The sequence below is a fragment of the Pyrgilauda ruficollis genome, unplaced genomic scaffold (assembly GCF_017590135.1).
Source record: "Pyrgilauda ruficollis isolate IOZ18807 unplaced genomic scaffold, ASM1759013v1 scaffold114, whole genome shotgun sequence".
NCBI classification, from domain to species: Eukaryota; Metazoa; Chordata; class Aves; order Passeriformes; family Passeridae; genus Pyrgilauda; species Pyrgilauda ruficollis.
In genome coordinates, this window is record NW_024509655.1 from 1035869 (window position 1) to 1060521 (window position 24653).

At 38.1% G+C, this 24653-nt stretch overlaps 1 protein-coding gene across 4 annotated transcripts in view; it reads left to right on the top strand.

The window, feature by feature from the left end:
- Window positions 1-24653, top strand: part of LRBA (LPS responsive beige-like anchor protein) — a 366577-nt gene that overhangs the window by 180419 nt on the left and 161505 nt on the right. For all 4 annotated transcript variants that reach the window (XM_041479868.1, XM_041479849.1, XM_041479878.1 and 1 more), the window contains exons 38-40: window positions 12522-12646; window positions 19734-19880; window positions 22513-22649. In XM_041479868.1, the coding sequence (XP_041335802.1) occupies window positions 12522-12646; window positions 19734-19880; window positions 22513-22649 (409 nt within the window). The remainder of the gene's footprint in view (window positions 1-12521; window positions 12647-19733; window positions 19881-22512; window positions 22650-24653) is intronic.

Consider the following 24653-nt stretch of genomic DNA (forward strand, 5'->3'; position numbering starts at 1 on the left):
ACAAGGTTTCTTGAACAAATTGTGTTACAAACTGTATAAAAATGTTTGAGTTTTTTCATTTTTTTGTCATTGACTACTAAAAAAAAATAAGTTAGCTTAGTTTAGCGGGGACAATACATGGTTATTTCTAAAGCTGAATAATGAAGAAAGGTGTGACTAGAGATAATTACAGATACAGTTTATGTATGCAGGAGGGAGATTGTGTTCAAGGAAGAAAATGTGCATTATGGTGCAGTACACTTAAGTTATGCTTATAAGTATCTGCACCATAATTTAAGAGTGGTATGGTCTTAAATAATCTTCTCTGAAGAATTTACATAAAACAAGAATTAACATCTCCAGCAAAAAATATTGTGAATTGTATGGTTATTACAGAGAACTGTTCTGTTCTCACATTTGCATTCCAGATTTTAAATAGGAAGTGTATAGTTTTGTTAGGAGTTTCTTTAGTACCTAAAGGATTTCTCTTTTCATTGTCCCAACTGTAGTTTTTTGTGAACATGAGCAGTATCACATACTACACAGATACTTGGTTTATGAACACACAGGTGGAATTCTGTTGTCCAAAAATGAAGATTTCTGGAAAACACTTTACCTGAGTGCTGAAGGGACACGTTAGAACATTCCCAGAAATGTGCACAGTTCCACCTTTTTGTTTTTCACTGCAGTAATTCTTCCCAAGCTTGAGGATTGAGAGCACTGATACTTTGATTTATTTGAAGTCTCTGTGGATGAATACTTGGAAGAGAAATGAATTAGGAGGAAGAAGGAGTATAAATAGACAAACCACATTAGACTCAGGAAATCCCCTGAGCTGAAAATAGTTGGAAACTGGCAGAGTGCTTGGGGAGAAGTTGTGCATGATTGGATTGATCTTGCTCTTCCTGAAGCCACCACTGACATTTTGGGATACAGAATTTCAGGTTAGACCTTTGGTGAGAAAAGGTACAGACATTCCTGTGCTTTTTCTATCCTCTGAGTGCATTCATGGCCTCTTCTGCAGGGACAAGGTGCTCTTTGAGTGGTTGATGGCACCACTGCAGTGATGGGGTCTGCCTGCAGCACCATGTGAGTTACTCTGGAGCCCCTGATTCTCCTCTTTGGTGGGGAGTTTCTTGGTGGTGCTAGGTTCCTTCCCATTGGGAGTGACAGTGTTGTTTCCATTTCATTCCCCTCTGTGATGGGATTGCTGTGTTGAGAAGAACAGCTTAATATTGAAAAAGTTGTTTCAATGTTAGGAAAGAGCCTAAAGAGGTATGTTGGTTTTCCTGTTGTTTTGGTGAGTTGTGTGTATGGTTGTTTGGCTGGGGTTTTTTTGGTGAACTTTTCTTAAAAACAAATAAAGTAGTAGCTAGAGAAGAGAGAGAAGCTGGAAGCCTTGTCAAGAGAGGTAATAATTGCCCTGAAGAAGAAACTTGATTCTTTTAAACACATCTCTGTGGATGCCAGTGCAGAGGGGAATGAAGTTGTGGGTGTTATGCTCCTGTTTAAATCACCAAAATGAAAGAGGAAACATTTCATGATTTGTTGCTTCTTAAGCTTTCATTTTCCAGTCCTTTTATCAATACTGTTTTATAATGTTGGATTTAACATGTAGTATTCTTGAGGAGAAAGAATGTGGAGGAAAGAATATTATGATATCTCTTGTATTTATCAGTTGGAGTGTTTGTTACCAAGTTTTCTGTTGCTACGTTTCTTTCTTGGCAAAAGAAGTTGCATCTTCTCAGTTAGCAGCTTCTGATGTGTCAGTGTACAAGGTTTTATCCTGGGCTAAGCCCTTGGATTACTCTATCAAAGGAACCGTTGGTGGTTTAGCACTTTAACATTGCTCGTTCTTTACTACAAGTAGTCCTTTGGTGAGTTCTGTAACATCGAAAAGGATGGCTTCTCATCTTCTGTTTTGTAAATGTCGTGAGGGCTTCACAACCTTCCTGACCCTTGGGGCATTAGTGGATCTCAAGAGGCAGTTCAGTAGCTTAAATGGTTTTCATAGGACCATGTCAAGTAACAGTTTTGAACTTGCCCCTCTCTGCAGTGCCTATGAATTGCTAACCTTTTGTCTCCTGCTTTGTTGATCACATATAACAGAAGAGAAGGTATGTTTGCAGGCTACCATTTCCTTTATTTAAATCTTCAGTAAATACAGAATTGTCTGTGTGGTTCAGAAAATGGTGCTTCATCATTCAGTGCTGTAATTTTTTTGTGTGGGGTTTTTTTGGTGGATTTTTTTTTTTTGTTTTGTTTTTGTTTTTTTAAGAGATAGTTTGCAAGGCTTTCAAGGGAGAAATTTATTTAATACGTTAAAACTCCTTTTTAAAGGGAGTTGAGTCCTGTTGCTGTTTCCTGAGGGTGCTGGGCTAGTGTGGAAACAGGAGTCTTGCTCCATGTGCTTCTCAGTGGTCTTGCTGCCTTGTTCTTATTGTTTCCTGTCTCAGAGCACAGTACTGTGTTTGCAGTTACTTCAGCTCTTTCTTACATGTGTTCCTGCAATCATCACACAATGATGTAATTTCCCAGATTTTGCTACCCTCAGATTTTAAGTCCTGAATTGAATCTTGGACAGAAGTGTTAACCTTTAAATCAAATCATACTTGATTTTATTTTATTTTGATTGGGATTTTTTTTTTTAAAGCTTTGATTATAGTTGTATCAGAGAGTAGAAGAAATGCAGATGATACTGAAGTTTGGTGCCCTAAGGCTTCAGTATCCTAACCTGCAATCTGAATTGGGAATTCCTTTCCCAAGATGCTGTTTAACAGTAGCCAAATGTTCTGTGAACCTTAGAGAGTTGCCTGCTCCCCCTTCCATAATTTCAAGCAGAGGTACAAAGATGCTCAAATTCATTCATAATTAAGCAAGATGTTGAAGGGGGGATTTCCTTGTGTCCCCAGATGCACTCAAATTCTGTCCATAATAAAAAGATAAAATTAATGTATTTTTGATATTTAGGCATTTAGACACTTCAGGGAGGTTTGTCTTCTCTTTATTATTCTATGTTAAAAAAAAAAAGGTTGTACCTAAATCTCTCAGTCATCTTTGTTGCTCTCTGTGGTGATTGTTGAATTGCTGAGTTAATTTGGTTAATAAATAGTAACTTTAACTGCAAAAAATGCAATCAAAACCAAACCAAACAACCAAAACCAAAACTAAAAAAAACCACAAAACAAAACAAAAACAAAAAAACCCCACCTCTCAAAAAATCAAATAAAACCACCCAAATACTTGAGACCTTTCTGGCAGAGGACTCAGAAAAAATATATACAAAAAAAAAAAATTAACTTGCTGTAGAAGAACATAGAGCAAAAAAGTATTTATTGAATCAGAGGAGTGCACTATTACATTTTTATGGAAGCAAGAAAAGTATCCAGCTGTTAAGAGAGCTATAAAAAAAAGATGCAGGTTAGCCACAGCTCTTAAAGTGCAGATATATGGGAGTATGATTTCATCCTGTTTCTTCTAGAAGAGGTGAAATGTTTGCGGCAGGTCAAATCTAAGAGTTTTGGGAAAAGCTTTACTGTAATTTCTGTGGTTAATACTTTTGAGATCAGAACAGTATACAAACAAAATCACAGAACTGACCAGATTTTCTTGTTTTGGTCAAAAGTTGATCTATATTATATCCACAAATGCTGAATGATGATGATGTCAAATCCCGAGCTACTGGAAAGAATTAATCTCAATCATAATATTTCAATTTTTCAATTAAATATTCCTCACAGAAAACCTGCTGTTGCTGTAATTAGTGGGAAAATAAATAGGAACTTCCTATGCATGTGCTTAAAATGAAAGCATCTGAACCAACAGGAATGGTAAAGAGATTAGGATTGAGCTGGCTCCTTTGTCATATTGTATCCTTCAACATATTCTTATTATTCATTGCTCATTTTGGCAAGGAAGGGGTGAGAAGTACTGCAGACTAAAATTCCATATTATGAGACAAAAAGCAAAATACCTCCAGCAAGATATAGTGTACCTATTTTTTGTATATTGTGGGAATTATTGTTATTTTTGATATGAATAGCAGTTTATGGGGCCTGCATGAGCTGTAGTTACTTTGTAAAACAAATGTTGTTGACTGCAGTCAGGAGTAGGATGTGTGAGATTTGCAAAGATTTATGAGGAACTGAGTCAAAGCATCCCACTGCAAATTTCTTGTGCGTTCATTCTTCCATGTCTAAATCATGCCCAAATTAATTCTGCTGCAAGCCAAAAGAAAGTTTTAGTGTTAACTTCTGGTAGAAAAGTGGAGTAGTTTTCATTTCATTTAGTTTATAATTTATCTTGACAGAAATGCAACATGGATTGAACTGTGTCTCATGGTGACATCTTTGGAAGGGCAGCTTTATTTTAGACTGATCATTATAAGATCAGCCTAAGATAAGATAGTGATTGCAGAATACATGATTAGAACTGTACCATGTACTTAAGTGAGTCCTCTTTGAAGTATCAGTGTGCACTGGAATGCCAGCACTTCAAAGAATGCTCCAAAAAGCAGGGACTGTGGTTAGCTACCAAGGGGTTAATAAAGATCAAAGAAGAGCCTACATAAACTCATACATAAACAGAACTGTTTTTAAACTGGAGGTTAATAGCACCATGATCTGGGACAGTAACACCTTAAAGATGGGCTTGTCTTCCCTGACATGGTGCTTTATAATGCATAAAGGGAGACTGAAACATTTATAGTTGACATTTTTTCTGGATTGCTTTTTAAATGAGGAATTCAAAGCTTGTCAGTGCAGAAAAGTGTCTCTGTGATATCTGAAATTGGTGGTGTTCTTCTGGTTTTGTTTGCATGCTAGTTAGGTGGGAATGGGTTTTTGATATGATTCTGTGAAAACACAGAAATCAGGAGTCCTGGGCAAGGAATTGTAGCTGAGGTACCTAATGGGTGAGACAAAGAGATAATCTCCTATTTACTGTATAGAAGCATACTAACAGCATTTCTACTAGTTTTTAAAATGCTAAATTTAGGAATTACAGATCTGTGCTGTTTGTACTGTTGTGTTTATATGGGGAAATATAAACATGTTTATATTTATATGTTTATATATCTTAACATATGAAACATATGTTAAGACAGGCTTCCCTTGCTGATATTCCCTTCTTCTCCTCTACACTGGAAGCACCTGAGGTTTAAACTGTACAAAGGTGCCCTACAACTGTGCTGAGTCCTCAGAGTTCTGTGCTAAGTCCATGCACATGTTGTGCCTGAAGTTCATAGCCTGCTTTTCACATCTCTCATCAAGAGATGCTTTTCACATCTCTTTCTTCTGAAAGACTCAAAGAAGAATGACTCTGCTCTCTCTTCAGCAAACCCAGGAAACCTCCCCTCCACATGCACCTTTTGATAAAATTGAAGTACAGATAAAGGCAAAGGTCCTTTTAGGAAAAAAAAATAATCCTTTACAGAAAAAGCCAAATGTTTTCTTGGAGGAGGGTTAGAAGTAAATAGACTACACTGATTTAATGTATTACACTAGTGTTTCTCATAATTGATATTATGCCAAAGAAGTTGTATTCAGTGGCCTTGGGCCTTTGTTATAACCAGTTCCTGTTACTGCAGCAGTAGCTGTGTCAGAGATTAAGAGCCTGCCTGCACATGAGGTTTTTTTCTCAAGGATTCCCAGTTTTTTCCATTTGTGGAAATCTGTATCCTGAAACTATGGAATATGAATGTCTATGTTTGGGGCAAATGAAGATAATATGAAAAGACAGAGACTCTATTAATATTAGAGTATGATTACATGATATGTCTTTTTTATATTCTTCCTTGTCCTTTCCTTCCTTTCTCTCACCTGCACATCTCCTTCCCTTATTTTTAGTCACATAGTTGCTGGTGAGGCTGCAGGGTGAACAGGTCACTGATACAAAATGGAATAAAAACAATGAAGTCTAATAATCCCAGCTGGTTACTGTGATTTGGTTTAGAGTGCCCACACAAATGCTTGTGTGAATGCAGCTGAGAAGGAGAGAGAGCTGAACTGCAACAGGTTGTGCCATTGAAGAAAGGATAGGTAATGTAAGCAGCATTTCCAAAGATCTCAATACACTTATCAGGATTTAATTAATCTTTAATGTCCTGAAGTAGATACATTATCAGTGAAGTGCTATGAATTACACACAGAATGTAGCTGGCTGAGTAATATTTTAGCTGCAGCTTTGAATTAATACTAATCAAATCTTTTCCTGTTTGCTCTGGTAGTAAAGGGAAAGTGGAATTCAAATCAGGAACCTGATTTACAGAAAAAGTAATTTTCCCTACTGCATCAGTACTCTGATTTGCCATGTGGCAAACAGTTGTGCATGGGATCTCTGCATGAAATGTGAAACTTGGTAGGGCTGCTGAGAACTTACCTGTTGACATCATCAGCGTTTGCTTTGCCATCATCAAGGTCAATGTTTTATATTCCAAAGTGTGTTATATATTTTTTTTATTATGTTACAGGTCAGGAATATATCTAGATGTGTACAGAACATTTTTTAGATAAATATTTATTGACATGTTGGCTAGTTGTATGCTCATTGTGTGGTCTGGTGTAACTTGGTTTTTTAGATTAAAAAAAAAAAAAGATTTTCACAGTTTATGAAAGCTCATTAGAAGAGTATTGAATTGCTTCAGAAAATGTTTCACTTGTTTTCTGAAATTACCTTTTATCAAGTCAGTTAGTGGAATATACCTTGCATTTTACTATTACATACAAAATATGAGAGATTTTAGTTAATATTCTGGACATCCAGCTGAATGCCATAGAAATTTCAATTTGCAAGATCAGGCAGCGTCTTACATTACAAGATGCCCTGCAGTCTGCTGGAGGTACTCCACCAAAGGTTTTGCAGTATTTTCCAGAACTTCAGCACTTTTATCTTCAGATTGACAATCAAATCAATGCTGAGAGATGAGCAGATTGAGGGCAGCCCTGCCCAGAAGGACTTGGAGGTGCTGGTGGATAAGAAGCTGAACATGACCCAGCAATGTGCACTTGCAGCCCAGAAAGCTAAACGTGTCCTGGGCTGCATCCAAAGCACTGTGGGCAGCAGGGGAAGAAAGGGGTTCTGCCCCTCTGCTCTGCTCTGGTGACAGCCCACCTGCAGTGCTGCATCCTGCTCTGGGGTCCTCAACATGGACCTGGTTGGAGTGGGTCCAGAATCACAAGAAGATGATCAGAAGGCTGGAGCACCTCTCCTATGAGGAAAGGCTGAGACAGTTGGGGCTGTAGGTGCTGGTGGATAAGAAGCTGAACATGACCCAGCAATGTGCACTTGCAGCCCAGAAAGCTAAACGTGTCCTGGGCTGCATCCAAAGCACTGTGGGCAGCAGGGGAAGAAAGGGGTTCTGCCCCTCTGCTCTGCTCTGGTGACAGCCCACCTGCAGTGCTGCATCCTGCTCTGGGGTCCTCAACATGGACCTGGTTGGAGTGGGTCCAGAATCACAAGAAGATGATCAGAAGGCTGGAGCACCTCTCCTATGAGGAAAGGCTGAGACAGTTGGGGCTGTTCAGCCTGGAGAAGAGAAGGCTCCAGGGAGACCTTACAGCACATTCCAGCACCTAAAGAGACTACAAGAAAGATTAAGGGGGACTTTCTGCAAGAAGATGGAGTGACAGGACAAGGGTAGATGGCTTCACATTTAGAGGGCAGGTATAGGTTAGATATTGACAGGAAGTTCTTCACAGTGAGGGTGGTGAGGCACTGGTACAGGTTGCCTGGAGAAGTTGTGGATGCCCCATCCCAGGAAGTGGTTGAAGCCAGGTTGGATGGGGCCCTAAGCAACCTGATCTAGTGGAAGGTGTCCCTCTTTGGGGCAGGGAGTTTGGAACTGGATGATCCTTAGGGTCCCTTCCAACCCAAACAGTTCTATGATTCTGTGATTCAAATGAAAATGCTTATTGTTTGGGTTTTTGTAGGTTTAGTTTTGTTTTTTGGCTTTTTTGATAAAAATATTTGTGTCTATTGCAGAAGATATCTGGTTTGAGTTCTTGAAACATTTTACATGGAAGCAAAAGATATCTAGTTGTAGACCAAGAAGTGTTCCTGAGCAGTGTTAAAATAATCTGGCTTATTTTTCCTTTAAAGTTGGGCACCACTATCTGTGCTCTTTGATTGCTTTTTTGTGTAATTTAGAAAGAACACCTGATATTCTGAATTTGATGAGCCATTGCAACCAAAGTGTGTAATAAATTATAACCAGAAGTTGGACTAGACATGTAGTTGGTGATGGTGAAATGGTGGAACTGCCTTCTTTTAGATTTCCTTTCAGGTCTGTACTGTTGCTCCTGATGCATGAGTGGTGTTGCCACTCTGTTTTTGGCTGTCTATGAAACAAATTTAGCCTAAGTCTCAGTGTTTGAGCATCTATGGAATTGTCATCATTGATTGATTGCCTTGCTGTTGGTCTTAGTGAAGAGACCAAGGATTGATTAGGTTTGGAGATTGACTCATCTGCTTAACTCTTCAGTTAGAGTTCTGACAAGGAGTGTGTAATCTCAAAATTTATCTAGGTGTCTTCACACAGGCTTCTCTGTTTTTAAGTTTGTTGTGATTGCCTTTTGTGGAAGTGGATTTTCTTGGCCTTAAGCTTAAGAAGCCTTCTAGACGGAAGAGGTCTTTTAGAGCTCCAGCCATCCTCTGTCTCTGAAGATTTCTGTAACACTGTGCTCTTTTGCCTTTCTTTGTTTCTCTTTTCTGCTCTGTATTTGTTTATTTGCTACTTCACTCATCTAAGGATCTGAATGGGGGCTTCTGTGGTGTGCTGAAGTCCATTCTCACTTAACGGATAGCTTGAGTGCAACCCTAAGCCCTCTCAAGATGTTGCTTTTGTAGGTTTGCGTTTCCTTTCCTCTTCCCTACCTCACACAGTCCTTTTACAACCCACACTGGTGTGTTGAGTGTTTCTTTTCTGGGATGGCAGAATATCTCAAAATACACTGTGGGGTAAGACATTACAAGAAGTAATTCTGCAGCAATTGCATTATCCTCTCATTGTTGTCTGGTGTGGCTTATATTCAGCTTAAATCTATAAGGGTATGAGGACTGATAAGTAGTTTCCAAGTCTAAGATACCTTTGCTATGACACCATAACAAAACTAGTACCACAGTTGGTATGTTTTGTCTCCAATTGTCCTAATCTTTGAAACTAGTAGGAAATACAGGTCTATTGTTCTGATAGTGGAGATAAATGAGCATTTAGACTTCTCCTCAATGCCCACAATGAAGTGGCTTATTTTTTTCATGCCACGAAATCCTGAGGGAACAGGTTATATTGGTATATTTTAAATACCAAATTTTAAATTTGATCTCATTTCTGTACAATTTTAACAATGAAGTTAGGTGCATGGGAGTGAGAGGAAGGTTTTCTCTCAATTCTGAGTACATAACCTGGTAATTTGGGAAACTCTTGGAAAAATAAAGCAATGTAATGGTTAGGCTATTTGAATAAAACACTTAATATAAAAGCTTTGTTTTGATTCAGTCAATATTGTTACTAAGAAACCACTAATTACTGTGTATCATGTTGGAGGGGGCCCTGACAAATCTGTGCAAATCATATGATTTATAATTCATAAATCCCTGATCCCCTGAGTGATGTTGTTCTTGCATTTAGACTAATTGATACTTGCATTCATCGATCCAGTCCATATACCACCTTTAGTCCATGTGGCAGCCTTTACTGCAGGGCCAGGAACTCCTGTTGTCAAACGTTCCCTGTAGTTTCCCTAAAATCTGCCTCCTTGGCCCTTTGCTTCACAGTCCTTCAGTCTGCCAGCAGTCAGTTCTGCCTAAATCAGAGCAATATTTTTGTCTGTCCCCCCGCCCCGGTGCAGAGGTACCAAGCATGGTACAGCATTGCCTTTTGGGGACAGGGTTGCAGTGGTTGATTGCTCTTACTAGTAAGGCAGTGTGCTGGAGTAGCTGTGTGGTGTACTGGTTTATATTGGTTCAAAAATGCATTTTTCCCAGTAGCTGCTCTCAAAAATGGCTCACTTGTAACAATTAGTCAACGCAGGCATTTATTTTTGGCTTTGCAGGGTTTTGTTGGATGTTTTTCTGTGTGTGAAGAGCAGATAATTTCTTTTCCCCCTCATAATGCAGTGGTTGCCAATACTTACAAATACTGAAATACACAGTCTAATAGTGGTTGTGTAGTTGTGTGTGAATAATCAGTGCACCACTGAAGGAGATAGAATCCTATGCAAATTTCATATGCAGAACTGAAAATAAAAGCAAGGGACTAAAGATATATTATGTTTTAGGATAATATTTCATGCCTGATCATTGTTACCTATTTTCCTAATAATTTTAGCATAGTTTTGTAATGTGCTATAATTGTAATTGTTATGCAGAAGAATGGCATCACTTAATTCTGTCAAAACTGTGGCGAGGTAGATGAATGACAAATTAATAATTTACCATCTTTGCATAATACTGCAGCCCAGAACACCAGAAGGATTGATGGCAGAAGAGGTTAACAAATTTTAGCGGCTTCCATTAGCTTTTCATTGTCATATGTTTGTGGTGCCGACTGAAATAAGCTTTGTAGGAGATCCCAGTGCTGGGAACTAATTACTCGTGCCGATTGCCACCCTGATGAATAGACCCTCATTGTATCATTCCCCTGAAGACGAGGAGCAGGCTGTGATTCACGACTGCATCCTGGCTGATATTTGATAATAATTTTAACAGATAAATGTAGGAAGGCAGAATGATGAAGTGCCTATCCATGCTCTACGACTATCAAAGGCATGCACATAGCCAGCTGTGTTCTGCTTTTTTTCTGTAATCACTAATGGAGAATTTTAAGTTATTAATCGACCTTTGAATAAACCCATATCTTCCTGTATATTGTAGTTTTTCTTTGCTTAATTATTCCAAAATCATTGGGTCTTATAATCAGAGCAGCCCAATTTTAGCGTGACTGTAATACAGACAAGTGTGAAAATAAGATACTGGGGAATTTGATTCCAATACTTCAGTATTTTTCTGGAATTAAGCAATTAGGAAGATGAAGACTAGCACTGCCTTTTCTTTGGTATTAGAAATAGGCATTGAATTTTAATGAAGACTGCAAAGACAGCCGCCATTTTGGTAAAATTATTTTCAGTCAGAATTTTTAATATCTACAAATCATGTTTGAGAGTAGTGTTATACAAATCATTCTGGCTTTTGTTACTACATTTGTTTGAAATCTTGATTTACCTTAAATAAAACTAAAACCTCAGAACTACAAATGTAGATAGCAAGTGTTTTTAACATTGTGATCTGTAAATTAGTTGTGCCTATGCATTTGTCAGTGTTGACAGGTATACTTTCTATTAGCTCCTGGATCAGAAATGGAATATATATATCTGTATTTTCATCTATTTTTTAATACTGGCCCTGTAAACAAAGTCCATGGTTTTTGGTCTGAATGTACACATTTTGAGTTTATCATGGCTATTCTATGCCTCAGGTATTTTCTCTTTGTTTATTTGCCATACCTGAAATTGGCATTTTCTGTACATTCTCTGGGCTAAAATACTGTTTTACAGTGGCATTCATTCATGATCATCTAAACAGATAGTAACTGGCACTTATATATGACCGCATTAAAAAGATCTATATTTGGAGCATCTATATTTGAATTTAAATATTCTATGTTTGTGCTATATTTGGAGCATAAAATGGAAAATAATGAATTTGGTATAACCTTTTCTAGATGTAATTTTTAAAGGTATGCTTTCTATGTAGCAACTATTACACATCATAACATGTAGTTTTTAATTAAATGTAAAAACACAACTACATAAACCAGAAATGCAATCTGATTTGCTCGAAAATAGATTGCTGTTTCACTCTCCTGGAATGGTTTATTTAAAAACAGGAAATGGAAAAGAAATGCATTTTCTTGTGTTGTTCTAAGCCTCAGGGGCTAAATGTAATGAATATTTTAAGAGATTATTTTAATTAAATTCCTGCACATCTAAACAGAGTAATATTTTATTATCACATACATAACCATGTAACAGAGGTATTCATTAAAGTTAACACTTTCTGGACCAAGAATTCATGGCATGATTTACTGACCTTGTGCAAAAAGGCACAAATTAGGAAGAAAAATGAAGGGGGACAGACTTTGATTAATATAGGTAATGCTATACAATATTTATAATAGCCTTTTCCCTATTCTGGTTTATAAATGCAGTCACTGAGAAAGGTGCCCTGCTGAGGCTGAAATGAGGCTGAAATCGGAGCACATGCCACTAGAGTGTGGGGAAACTGATCACACTGTCAGCAATTCATTTCAAAATGATGTATTTAGTGCTCATTTCACCTTCCAAGAAAAAAGGGAAAGGAGTTCCTTAGACTGGAAGGTGATATTGTTATTTTCAAGGACATACCTAAGTAAAAGATTGCAGAAAGGGGGGGAGGTTAGGAAAAAAAAGGCAAAAGCAGCACAAACAAGGAGAGCTTTATGCAGAAATTCAGCGCTACCATGCTGGTTGATAATTGCTAACATATGTGGCTCCTCTGTTTCATTGTAGTCGTCCTCGTGAGTTCTGGCGCCTCGACTACTGGGAAGATGACTTGCGGCGCCGGCGACGATTTGTGCGTAACCCCCTCGGATCGACACATCCTGAAGCGACACTCAGGGCAGCTGGAGAGCATGGTCAGTGTAAAATCTGCCTCCTGCCACCAGCAGCAGGTTACACTACCTGGTGGGAGAGGCTGGGCCTTCGTCCTTGTAGGGTGCTGGCAAATGGTCCCAGAGCAAAGGCTTTTGGCATTGCCTTTCGGGTGTGTGTTTTCCATAGAGATAACCTGGCCCTTCCTTCACAGCAGCAGCGCTGGTGTTTGCTGAGCCACTTCTTCCCATCTCAGCTGGGCTGGATGGTGCATACCTTGCATATAACAATTACAGTCCTCACTAGGCAGAAGGAGAGTGGATGCAATTTTGCCATTAATCCCTGGACAGACTTCCGTATAAATTACCTGCTTATACTTTAGTAACTTCAGAAGAATTTTTGCTGTTCAAAATCCTCACCAATTATTTCAGTTAGCACATATCTGCTTATTATTACAGATATGTTAAAAGAGAAATAACACTTCTACAAGCTAAACTGTACCTTTGCTTAAGTCCTCAGGCTTTTCTGCAAGAATTTGATATGGAATAAAAAGTAGCAAATGCTGACATGCAAAGTATTGCTCAAGCAGCAAAATGGTAATAATCATTTCTACTTGGTGATTTTAAGGAGATTATTTTATTTTTACAGTTGTTACTCCTTATTTCATAACCTGGGATCAGTCCAATGTAAGATGATACGTCCATTCTAGAGGGGAATGTATTTACCAAACTAATACAGTAGTCAGTTTGAAAACTCTCTAATAAATCAAAATACAAAAAAGCAAACAAAACCACACCCAAAGCCAGTGAACTTTGGGGTTTAATACAAATTTTTATGTCTTTCCTATCTAATGAGGGTACACTGGTAAGGTAGAAAAGTCTTGTATACTTAAAAATAATTTGCTTAAAATTAATGCTGAGTATCCTTCACCTTGAAGGCACAATTCATGGAGCAAATAAATCTAAATTTAGGGTTTTTTGTTTTTTTTTTTTCTTTATTAGCTTGTGAATTACTGAATACATACATACGTACATATGCCCACACAAATTGTGTGTGGGGACGCAGTTTATGATAATTTTAGATTGTTAAGAGTGTTGTATGAATGTAGAAAAACATCACTGTCATAAAGTTGGTTTCTGTCAGGCATCTTAACCTCTTGCACTCAGCCTTAAAGAGCCATTTCTGGGAGAAAATGTCCACAATATGTCAGCTAATATAATGCCAAATGTGACATCAGTCCTCTGAAATGAATGACCATACAGAGAATAGTCAATAAAGTGATCTGAAAGCAATGTTTGTAGAGCCCTACATCTTTGACTATGGAAAGAAGAACAAGATGTAGAATTAATTAACCCAGTTTTTGCTCTGGGGGTTGTTCTTAATACGATGTGTTATTCCTATACATGGACTGTAGGGCATTAGGGTTTTATCTGTTTAAAACTCCATGGATGAAAAACAACTTCACCCCCTTTTAATATTATGTGTACTTTAAGTTAAATAGATCTTGTCAAAGTTTAATGTATTCCAGTTGTATTTTCATATTTCATCTTAATGCTTTTTATCAAAATTTTAAAAATATCTTTATTTTTACTGAAAAATATTTAGAGCAACCATTTAAATTTGTGTAACTAATTCTTCCACAGGTAAAGACACAGTAATGCAGTTATTCGTATTTCGTACTAATGGGATATTTTCACTAATCCATGCTATATTTCAAGGGCTGTGGTTTACAATCACTTTTTAATTGACAGGACAACAATTTTTGTCAATACAAAGGAAGAATTAATAAAAGCAGAAGTAGCTTTTAAACATAGCTGATAACTAACTCTGGTAATTTAAATAGACATAATTGTTTTCTATCTGCCTTTCTTTTCAGACTTTGACATCCTTAACAATCTTCTTTTTTGTTTAATTTCCTGATGTTTTATTCTGAATTTTCATACTGCCTTTGTTATCTGTAGTACTATTGTTTATCTATCCAGTGAATAGTTTAGTTTACCCTAAATCGTTATTTAATGTGACTTCTGAAATTATAGATATTGTTATCTGTCTGAGTGTGTGTACACATACAACTGTCTTTTTCCAAGGACTTACACTAGCGAGTTTTAAAATCTATGACTGAAGTACAAATTCAAGTTCTACTGGAAACTATATGCAATGTATAGGGGTGCAAAGATAGTTGGGATTTTTACTGCTTCATTTTCGATTTGGCTTTTTTGGTGTGTTGTATTTAGTTTGTTTGGGTATTATTTTCTTGAGTTTTAGAAGGTACAGTTGTCAAAAAGATAACTGGAGTGACCATTTGATCAATTTCTTTCTGTATTGTGTTTATAAACTTCTGATATTAACCAATTTCGTATCAGAAATTCCAATTCTCAGATTTTTTGGAACCAGACTTTCATGATGTAGATATCCCTAGGATTTGCAGAGTATTTGCTCCAGTATGTTATGATTTCATATCAATAATTTTTCATTAATTATTCAATTTCAATTAATTTTACATGCCTCTGAAGCAAAAGGATTTTTAGATAATGCATAAAAGGTTCCCTACTGCCTATTTAAGTTTTTTTCAAAATATCACAGACCAAAACCTGAAATTGGACATAAGGGATTTTGCCAAATGGGAGGCAGGGGAAAATAATGCATAAATAATGGAGCAGTGCAAGCAGTAACCATGCTTCATAACATGGATTTTAGCTCACTTCCATTAGAAGGTACACATTATCAACTGCTTGGTGTCTTAAAATACAACTGGATGTATTCTCCACCCCAGAGAACTCACAGTGCAGGAATCATGACAATTTGCAACTGTTAAAATGATTCAGAAACAGTTGGAAGCCTAGATATTGTTCAGTAAAACCTAGAGAGGACAACAACAATCAGCTCTGTTGCAGCCTAGTTATGTGTCTTAGGAGCAAGAACCAATCTTTTCCAAGGATTGATTTGATTTGAAGGAGAACCTCTGGTGCAGAGGTGGCAGAATAAATACCTGAAGACTAATGTTCTCTGTTCAGACAATCAATACCAGCCCCATGACTATACTTCTGGCTACCTTCTAGTTAAAAACAAATTTTTTAATTCTGACAATTTAATTGCCATTCCCAAGTTCGCATTAACTTGCTTGGGAAAAAAAGGCTTTAGGTAATTTTTCAAATGGAAAAGGGGAAAAAAAAAAAGGATCCTTCCAAACTGGCTATTTATAAAAGTCAGTCTAATGGTGTATTGTGGGGAAAGGAAAGAAAGGTGAAGGTGCTGTGGTAGAAAGTTTGGGATGGAAGGAGTTAACTCTTCTCTGTTCTTCCTGTAACCTCACTGTATAGAAATGGAACCAAAATGTAAGTGTGGAGGGAAAAAAAAAAAAAAAGAGTAAACTTGTTGCTGAAATTGACCGCAAATGCAATATTTGTGAGGGAATCTTTAGCAGCTAGATAATACTTTATCAAGCTATTTAACAAGTGATTTATTGGGGTTTTTAATTGGTGTGTGTTAAAAATTTGGGGATGGGGGATTAAACCCGTCTGTAGCATTTCCATCGAGACAATAGGTGGAGTTCAGGGCTTTGTGGCTGCAGGGGACCAGCAGGTGATCATCTCCAGTAATGTAGTGAACTGGTTAGTTTGCTTTGCCTCAGCTAGAAAGATAATATTTTAAAAACTTGGTTTGAAAATGATTGGTTTTAAACACTGTTATGTTTTTAAAGAAGTAGAGAGAGTAGAGGGAAGCTTCTGGGAGCCCTTTGTGAAAAAAAATAAAAATACATAGTAAAGGGCGTTTTTAATGCACCTTTTCCTTCAGTTGCTTTTCCTGGTATAATTACCAGTTACAAAAAAAAAAAAAAAAACCAAAAAAAAAAAAGTTGTGTGCTAGCAGACTGTTGTGTTCACAGCAATACGTAGGCCATGCCTGGAGATCTTGATCTGGGAAAGGTGTGTGGGAGTTTGTGCTTAGAGCTGCAGGGTTGGAGCCAGAGGGTCTGGTCACACCAACATAGGCAGGCCTGGCAGAGTGGTTAGAGAAGGTAGAGCAGGGTTTGTGACCTGAAATATGAAATCCAGTGTAATATAACTCTGTGCTTATGTGGGATTGGAGTTTGTCACATGATGTCATGCTCCATCATACATCTCTCTAACCAGTAAATATATAAAGAGAAGTAGACCATGGCCTACCTACACCAGTGCGTTTATCTACGGAAGAATAGGTGAATCCGTGTGGAATATATTCTGTTCTGTCCAGATATGCATGTAAGCATGAGAGTGTTGGTTGCAGATGTGGTGCTTTATGCACACCAGCACAGAAAAGGCAGATTTGCTTTATTCACATCAGTACAGAAAAAGCAGATTCTGCTTCAGAGTGTGGTGTCTCACTGCCTTCCAGTAGTATTGCCTTCCACTAGCTGGTGTCTGCAGGTGTGTAGAGAGACATCTTCCTGTGCCTGTGTTTAAGCTGTGTTTAACTTTAACACATATCATTCATGTCAGGAAATAGTGGTATCTAACACCATATGCAAAGAGATGACAAAAGTTTCCACAAATGGACAGAAATAATTCAGGGTCTAAAATCTCCTATTGAAAAAGGCACATACATAAGATGTATGGTTTTGAATCAGCAGAATATCAGTAGCTGGGGAAAGAATTAAAATCTGAGTAAGTGAAAAAGATAAGGCAATATTTCTGTTATACAGTCATCTTTGGTTTGGAAGCTGCTGTACTGATTTTATTTTTTCTTAAAGACTGAAGGACATAGTAACATTTTAGACAAGTTTTACTTAGTATAAAAGTACTAATCTTTGATCTTGGCTCTGAATTCAATCTTAAATAAGAATAGGTAGAGAACTAGTTTGAAATCAGCATTTTCAGTATAACATAGATTCTAGTAGAGGAAGCAAAAAATAGCAGATATGTACAGTGCAGATGAAGTTTTTGAAACAACAAATATAGTTTGCCTACATTAAAAGAAAAAAAAAAACCACCAAAAAGGAAAAGAAAGAAAATAATTTATTATCTTGGACTTCATCTTGAGGTGGTTTTGTTCTATTTTACCTTTTTTGATCTTCAAGAGAGTGCTGGTAGGGCAGTGACTAAGTGCATGTGGTGTGTGTTAGTACACTGATGGTAATTTTACTGCTGCTAACTGAAAATCCTCAAGGGGGAGTTAATTACAGGAAAACTTTCCTAAATATCAGCTGCATATTTTCCATGACAAGAAGGTTTTTCAACTCACATTGAACAACTCCAGAATCTGAGTTGTCATTATTTACATGAGCATATTTTGCAAGAAAGTAAAATTTGTGTTTGTACAATGCAGTAGTAAAAATTAAAATTAAAGCTTTGCAGTAATTTTTAAGGCTTTCTTACAAGCAACAGCTATTGCTAGGGCAAAAGGAGCATGTATAAATTGCATTTTGTTTTGTATGGCAAGTTAAGTTTCCTTTATTTCTGGTTTTTTTTTGGTTAGTTTGAGGTGGAGGTTTGTGTTTGCTTTTTGTTGTTGTGGTTGTTTGGGTGTTTTTTTTTTTTTTTTTTTGTTTTGTTTTGTTTTGTTTTGTTTTGTTTTTTTTTTGAGGTCAAGGCCTAAACCAAAACCAGTATTTGGTCATTTGGCATTTGTTGTTGTTTTTGTGATGGGATTTTTATAGTTTGGGTTTTGGTCTTTTGTTTTCTTCTTTTTCTTTTTTCTTTCTGGTGAGTCGACTTGAATTTTTACTTTTTCACTGAACTGAAAAGTTTTAATTTTTTGCAATTTATGTGCATATATTTACTTACACAATTTAAACTTTATGTATTGCCACAGGGGAGTTGCTGCCTTCTGTAAATGTTTGCAGATTAGCATATTTTTAGAGGGAGCCAGTGGAACTTCAAATCAAATGTGGCAGCAATCAGAGTGAGCAGTCACCAGTGTGTTGAAGTTAGTTGGTCCTGATGTGTTTGGTGAATGTTTTTCAAACACGGCTGTGCCATGGGTATTCTCAGTGTATCTTTTAAGAAACAGTATTTTCATTTTCAACTTTAAAAAAATCCAAAGGAACAAAAAAAAAAAAAAAAACCAAACAAAAAAAAAAACCAACCCGGACACATACACATGTGTTTTGGCATTACCACAGAAAAACTTAGGTGTGGAGGGAGTAATTACCTTTTTCTTTCCCTTTTTTCTACTTTTTTTTTTTTTTAAACTCTCCTTTTATTTTTTTTTTCCTTTTCTGTTGCTGCTTTGAGGCGGTGATATAAATAAAACAGATTTCGAGGCGGCAGTGTCGGGGGGCGATGGGAGTGCTCCCGGGGCCGTGCGGGGCGGGAATGTCGCTGCCCGGGCACGGCAGGGACACTTAGCAGCCCGGTGACCGTGTGCGGGGCGGAACACGGATCCAAGCATGCTTGGCCACCTCCCTTCCATCCCGAAAATCCCGGCGTGAGCCCAGAAGTGCCCCGTGGGAGGCCGGGGTGCCGGATGGTTGTGCCCCTTGGAAGCAGGTGCAGGCTGTTCTCCGCTTCCAGCCGCCATCCCGGGGCAGATCCGCCGCTTCGCCCCCCGGCAGGGAAGGCTGGGGGCTTTTCTGCCTCACGACCTCGGCTGGCCGCGGACGGAGCGGGAGGGACGCGGGGCGGCAGCGGCAGCGCCCTCCGCCTTGTCCCCGCTTCCGGGCTTTTCCCGGCGGGAGCAGCCCCGGTGCCGGGGCCGCGGGCCGGGCCCGCCTGTTGCGCTGCCCCGGGCGGGTCCCGCCGCTCCCGGCCCCGTCCTGCGTCTCCTGTTCCCAGGGCCGCGCTCGGGGTGTCGCGGCGGCGGTGCCGTGCCCTTGGTTGGAGCGTGGGTTTGGGGGTCAGGGTGACGCATCGGGCGGCCGGGACCCTCCTCCAGCTCGACTTCCCAAGGAAGGCTGCAGGGGAAGGGAGTCTGCTGTATCCTTTTCCCCTCTGTCATAAACGCTTGAAATAGAGTTGAACGCTGCAGAGAGCACTGGATAATTTTGAGCAAGCTTAATAGGATTAAAACTAGATGTGTCCTAACATTAGAGGATTAAGACAGGTACTTCCCACAGCTAGTCTTAGGCAGTTTTCTTCCTGAATTTACATTTAAAAAGTAAATTACACTCCTGTGTCACTGAGACCTGACAGACAGCACCTTGTCTCATTTCAGCTCCCGATGAGGATATACTTGTCAAAGGAAAGCAGTCCATCAAGAGTCAAGTTTTAGGAAACCAGAACTCAGAAAGCGAGGTTCTCTTGGAAGGTGATGACGATATCATGTCATTCATGGAGGAAAGAGAAGTGGAGAACTTGACAGGTAATGTCACCTATCTCATTTTCTGCTCAGCTTCTTCACTGTTGAATTTCTGATCTCCCCATCTCCGCAGTGAATCATGCTTTGGGATGCACACTGATAATTAACACACTTCCCATAACTGGGTCATTAAGATAATTTCCCGTTCACCTCAGATACTGAAGGTTTATTTGAGAAGAGTTGTGTGTTTTCTTTCTGTGCCTTTTTGCTTCTGCAGTAGATACCTATTCTAGAAAACCTTCCTTACAGAAAATAGCTCTACCTTGAAAAGGGCTTCTTTGTTTTCTTGACCTCATTCCACTCAAATCATCAGATTTAGTGGGACAATTAGGCAAGCTGTCTTGTAATTTAAGGCTTTGGAGACCTTTAATTTTTTTCCTAAGTCTATAAAATGGTACATACTGGTTATTTACTTGCATGTAAAGGATTTGTACACTCGCTGGATTTAACTCATTTAAACCTCTTGACATTCCCCCACTGGAGAAGTTCTTTCTCCACAGACCATGGCCTCATTAGAGTTCTTTTTTTGTTTTTTTTTTTTTTTTTTTTTAATGAAGAAGAAATAGTACTTCAAATCATTCAATTTAATTAATTTTACATAATCACTTCCAACCTTTGCTGATGTCGCAGGCTCGGTGGAGTGGATCCATTTCTGTACACTTCAGAATGTAACACCAAAATAACCAGTGGTTCAGAGACTGTGCGTTATAAAAATGTCTCAATTGCTATTTGAGGAACGTGAGTTTTACAGGGAAAATGCAAACTTCTCTGTGTTCTTTTGCTTCTCATCTGGTATTCCATGTACACTTAATTTAGAGAAAAAATATCATTTATTGGATAATTCTCGTTCCCTGAGAAGCTGGTAGTACACGCTTACATTGATATGGATCATGCATATGATAATTCACTGAAAATGCTGGAAGTGATTATTTATTGGCATTTTGCTTATACCTGAACTGCATTCCACTCTTTTTTTTTTTTTTTTTTTTCTTAAGGCAAAAAAGCAAAGTTAAAAATGCAGCATAAGGAAAAAGAAAACCTGCATGGGAAGAGTAAAGTAAAATAGAGTAAAATGGAAGAATGATGCAAAGGCATTTTTCTATATGAATCTTTCTTTTTTCCTTTTCTACCATGAGCTTCCTTCTCAACAGCCTTCTCCGTGTTTCTTTCTATTATTCATTCATTGGTTTGAGTAATACATTCATACTGTAATAGAGGTGAAAGGGGAGTTTAATTATATAATCTTGACAATGGCAATAGGATTAAGAAGTAATCCTCACTAATAAAGTAGTGTGGGTTAGAAATGAAGTGGAAATTGTCAGGGGTCTTCTACGGGATCTGGATTGCCCCAGCTTCTGCATCTGTCTGCTTGTCTTGTAATTGAATGTCTGCGAGTGATTGAAAAAATGTTATTTCTCCTCTGGATTACATGCTAATGTACAGGGGGCAAAGGGAGACAGCAAAAGAACACACAGCTTCTTATTTTGTCCATTTGTGGGAGTGAGCTTTGGGAAATCATGGCAGTTCCGCAGCTATCTTATGCCCATCTGCAGACACAATGTATTTGTACGTTGGGAATAGAGGGCAAAGCTGCTCTGATCTCAGCAGAGCATCTCTTCTTTTGTCCTAGTGGCACACATTGAGATTGATGCGAGATTAAGGACCATCACCCTTCTAACAATCGATGGAAATGACAATTCATCTGAATTTTTTGTCAGTTATTCTCACGTTGATTACCTGGACGTGTGTACCTCATTTATAGATGCTTTATTAAAATAAAATTGTCTATGTCACTTTAGTATCTTCCTCTGTTTTACAAAAGTCAGATAATACTGCAGCCATGTAACTTCATTTCCTTGCCTCTTAATCAGCTGGATGACAAACATAACCTGTTTTCATTCTGTATGTGTTAGTTTATATAATTCTGAACCTATTGTTTTCAGTAGTAGTCTGATTTGTCCCTGTGATAAGCCCTGTGGAGATGTGATTATTCCAATAAAAATTAATTCAGTTGGAAACCAACCCTCCAGCTGTTTACTCCCACAGTCCCCAAGCTACACTAACACTGTATGGAATCCTTGAACAATATTTAATATGGAATCAAAAGCATCTTTAAAACATTTTACTTTAGGCTCTATAACATTGTGTAACCTTAACAATAGATTTCCAGCATCCACGAGAGAACACTTTGCAGTTAGACAACTTTGAGCCTTGACTGCTGTGTTCATCTTTGTGAAATGCTATCAAAACTTCTCAGCAACTAAAGAACACATCATACAGTAAGATTTTGAGTGTTCATGTGTGCACTCTCTATATTTCATGTAACAGAAGGTGTGCAACTCTTGGAGTTTCTTGGACAGAAGATGTGTCTGAGTAAAAGCTGAAGACTGCCCTGCTAAAGCCAGCTCTGTGTAATGTATGCAGCAGTTTGCAATTGCAGCTGCCTCAGTGTTCGGCAGCACAGAGACACTGCAAATCTGTTACATATGTTCTTTTCCGGGACAAAAAGGGGTTTGCTCTGTAAGGAAGAGCTGTGCTCTTTGCTTTATTTTAATGTCCTTGGCCTGAAAAGTGAATAATTTCTACTTGCATTCTTTTCAGTTTGAACATTGTTGGTGTTTTCCTGCTTTGGCAGGTCCAGTGTCCCTCAGCACACCAGCTCAGCTTGTGGCACCCTCCGCAGTAGTGAAAGGCACCCTTTCCATCACTCTTTCTGAGCTCTACTTTGAGGTGGATGAAGAAGATCCTAGTTTTAAGAAAATCGACCCAAAGGTAAGAGATCATTGACCCTGAGGTCTGAGAGATGATGACAAATTACCCAAGACCTTTAATTCTTCACTTGACTTCCTTTACCTCTATTGGGCTGCAGTGTTGCTGCATTAATAACTTGGTCACTGACCATATATGTTGCTGAACTTCACATAGGTGACACCTCCTTTCCTGCTCCTTTTTCTCCCCCTCCCACAATTCAACCCTACTTGAATGTTAATTAGCTTGCTGCGAATAATGCTCCAGGGAAACATGTCTGAAATAAAGACATCTTGAATCGCAGGCCTGTATGAATACAGGGAAGTTCAGCGAGGCTTTTAGCCCTAATACTTTGTTTTACTTTCCTGATTTTAGCAAATGTTAGTGTAAAACAGCACCGAACTTCCCACACTCCTAAGTTTACAGTGCTCCTGTCATATTACTCTCTAACACATTTTACTCTGCCCGTTATTATTTATTGTGCCTAAGCATAAAACATAATTGCCCTTCTAAAATATGTTTCTGAACTGACTTGATAATTTTCACAAACTTTATTTGCTCTGAGTTGCTTGATTACTTGTCTTCTGGTTAAAATTAGTAACCTTCAGTAAAATTCCAATTTCAAAGGGGGCATATCATGCAATTAGCTTAATAACATTGCACTTGAATGTTTTCTGCAGTCTTGCAGCAACATTTCGAAAGTAGGACACAAGTGGTAAATATTCTCACTATTTAAGCATAGTCATGGCTCTTGGTTTTTTAAATACCTGCCTAATGTTAAACTGGGTAACAATTTCTTTGGGAAGGCTACTGCTGGAAAAAGTCGTGGTTTTCTGCTTGTCTGTAGAGAGAATACCTTGTGTTAAGCACTGGTTCAGTTCTTTGTTCCTATTGAGTAAATTGCTCTTGTCTGTATTAAAAATGGCATAGGTGGGTCTGAAAGCTGAGATTATCAAATCCTATCCAGAAAAAAATTTATGCCGAAAAGCAGTGCTCTCAAATTGTTAGAGCTAGATTTTAATGTAAGCAATTAGCTAGAATTGTGATTTTATGCGATATCATAAATAAGACTTAACTTTTCTTTTGGTCCTGAAGAATTTTTGAAATATATTGGAAATTATTTTAAATATGAGATCGTGCTTAAAATTTTTATATGCTTGTATCTTTCTATTATGTTTCATTAGTCTCTCCCCCAATTTAACTAAAAAACCCCATTTAATGATGGAAAGAATATAAATGTGAAATTAAAGTTTGTTTGAAATGTTCCTGTATTGCATTTTCCATCTAAAATATTCTGTTTTATATTGTGTGAGCATGAGAAGAGTCTTATAGATCTGCATTATTCTGGATTTTTGGTTTTCATGTTCAGCACATAGGATCTTTGAGTATAGTTACTGATTCTTAACATTCCTGTTACATGTTTTGTGGAAACACTGCTATGTAACATATAGTTAGCCTCCTTTTCGCCTGCTTCCCAGTATTTGGTAGAGGTTTTTTTCTTAACTGTGAGCAGGCTTTCTGGTTTTGTTTGACCCTATCTTTTGCTCTGTATCTGAGAGATTTTCTTAAGAGTTCTTAAAACAGGAGAGGTTGGTTACACGAAATATTGGCTACACCTCTTACATTCTGCTTTCAATGTTAATTTAGCTGGAGGTCTTAAAATTTCAAAACAATACCTTTTATAATGTCTCAGGGAGGGAGGGGGGGGGAAACCTAAAAATCAGATCTGAATAATTTTATTTTAAGAACTACGTAATCTTACAAGCAGCATCTTTTCAGTCATTAACGCCTCCCTGCCCCACCCTGTCCTGAAGTCAGTGTACCTTGATAGCGATGAAAAGCTGCTGTAGAAAATGCCCCTTGGAAAAAAAAAAAAAAAAAAAAAGCCCCAACAACTAATCCGCTGTAAGCTCCACAGACCTGCTTAATTAATGAGGCTTCATATGTTTGATAAATTTAAATTCCCTGTATATTTGTCTAAACTACCGAAAAGAAAACATTGTGACAAGTTCCTGAAGGAAAACCTGC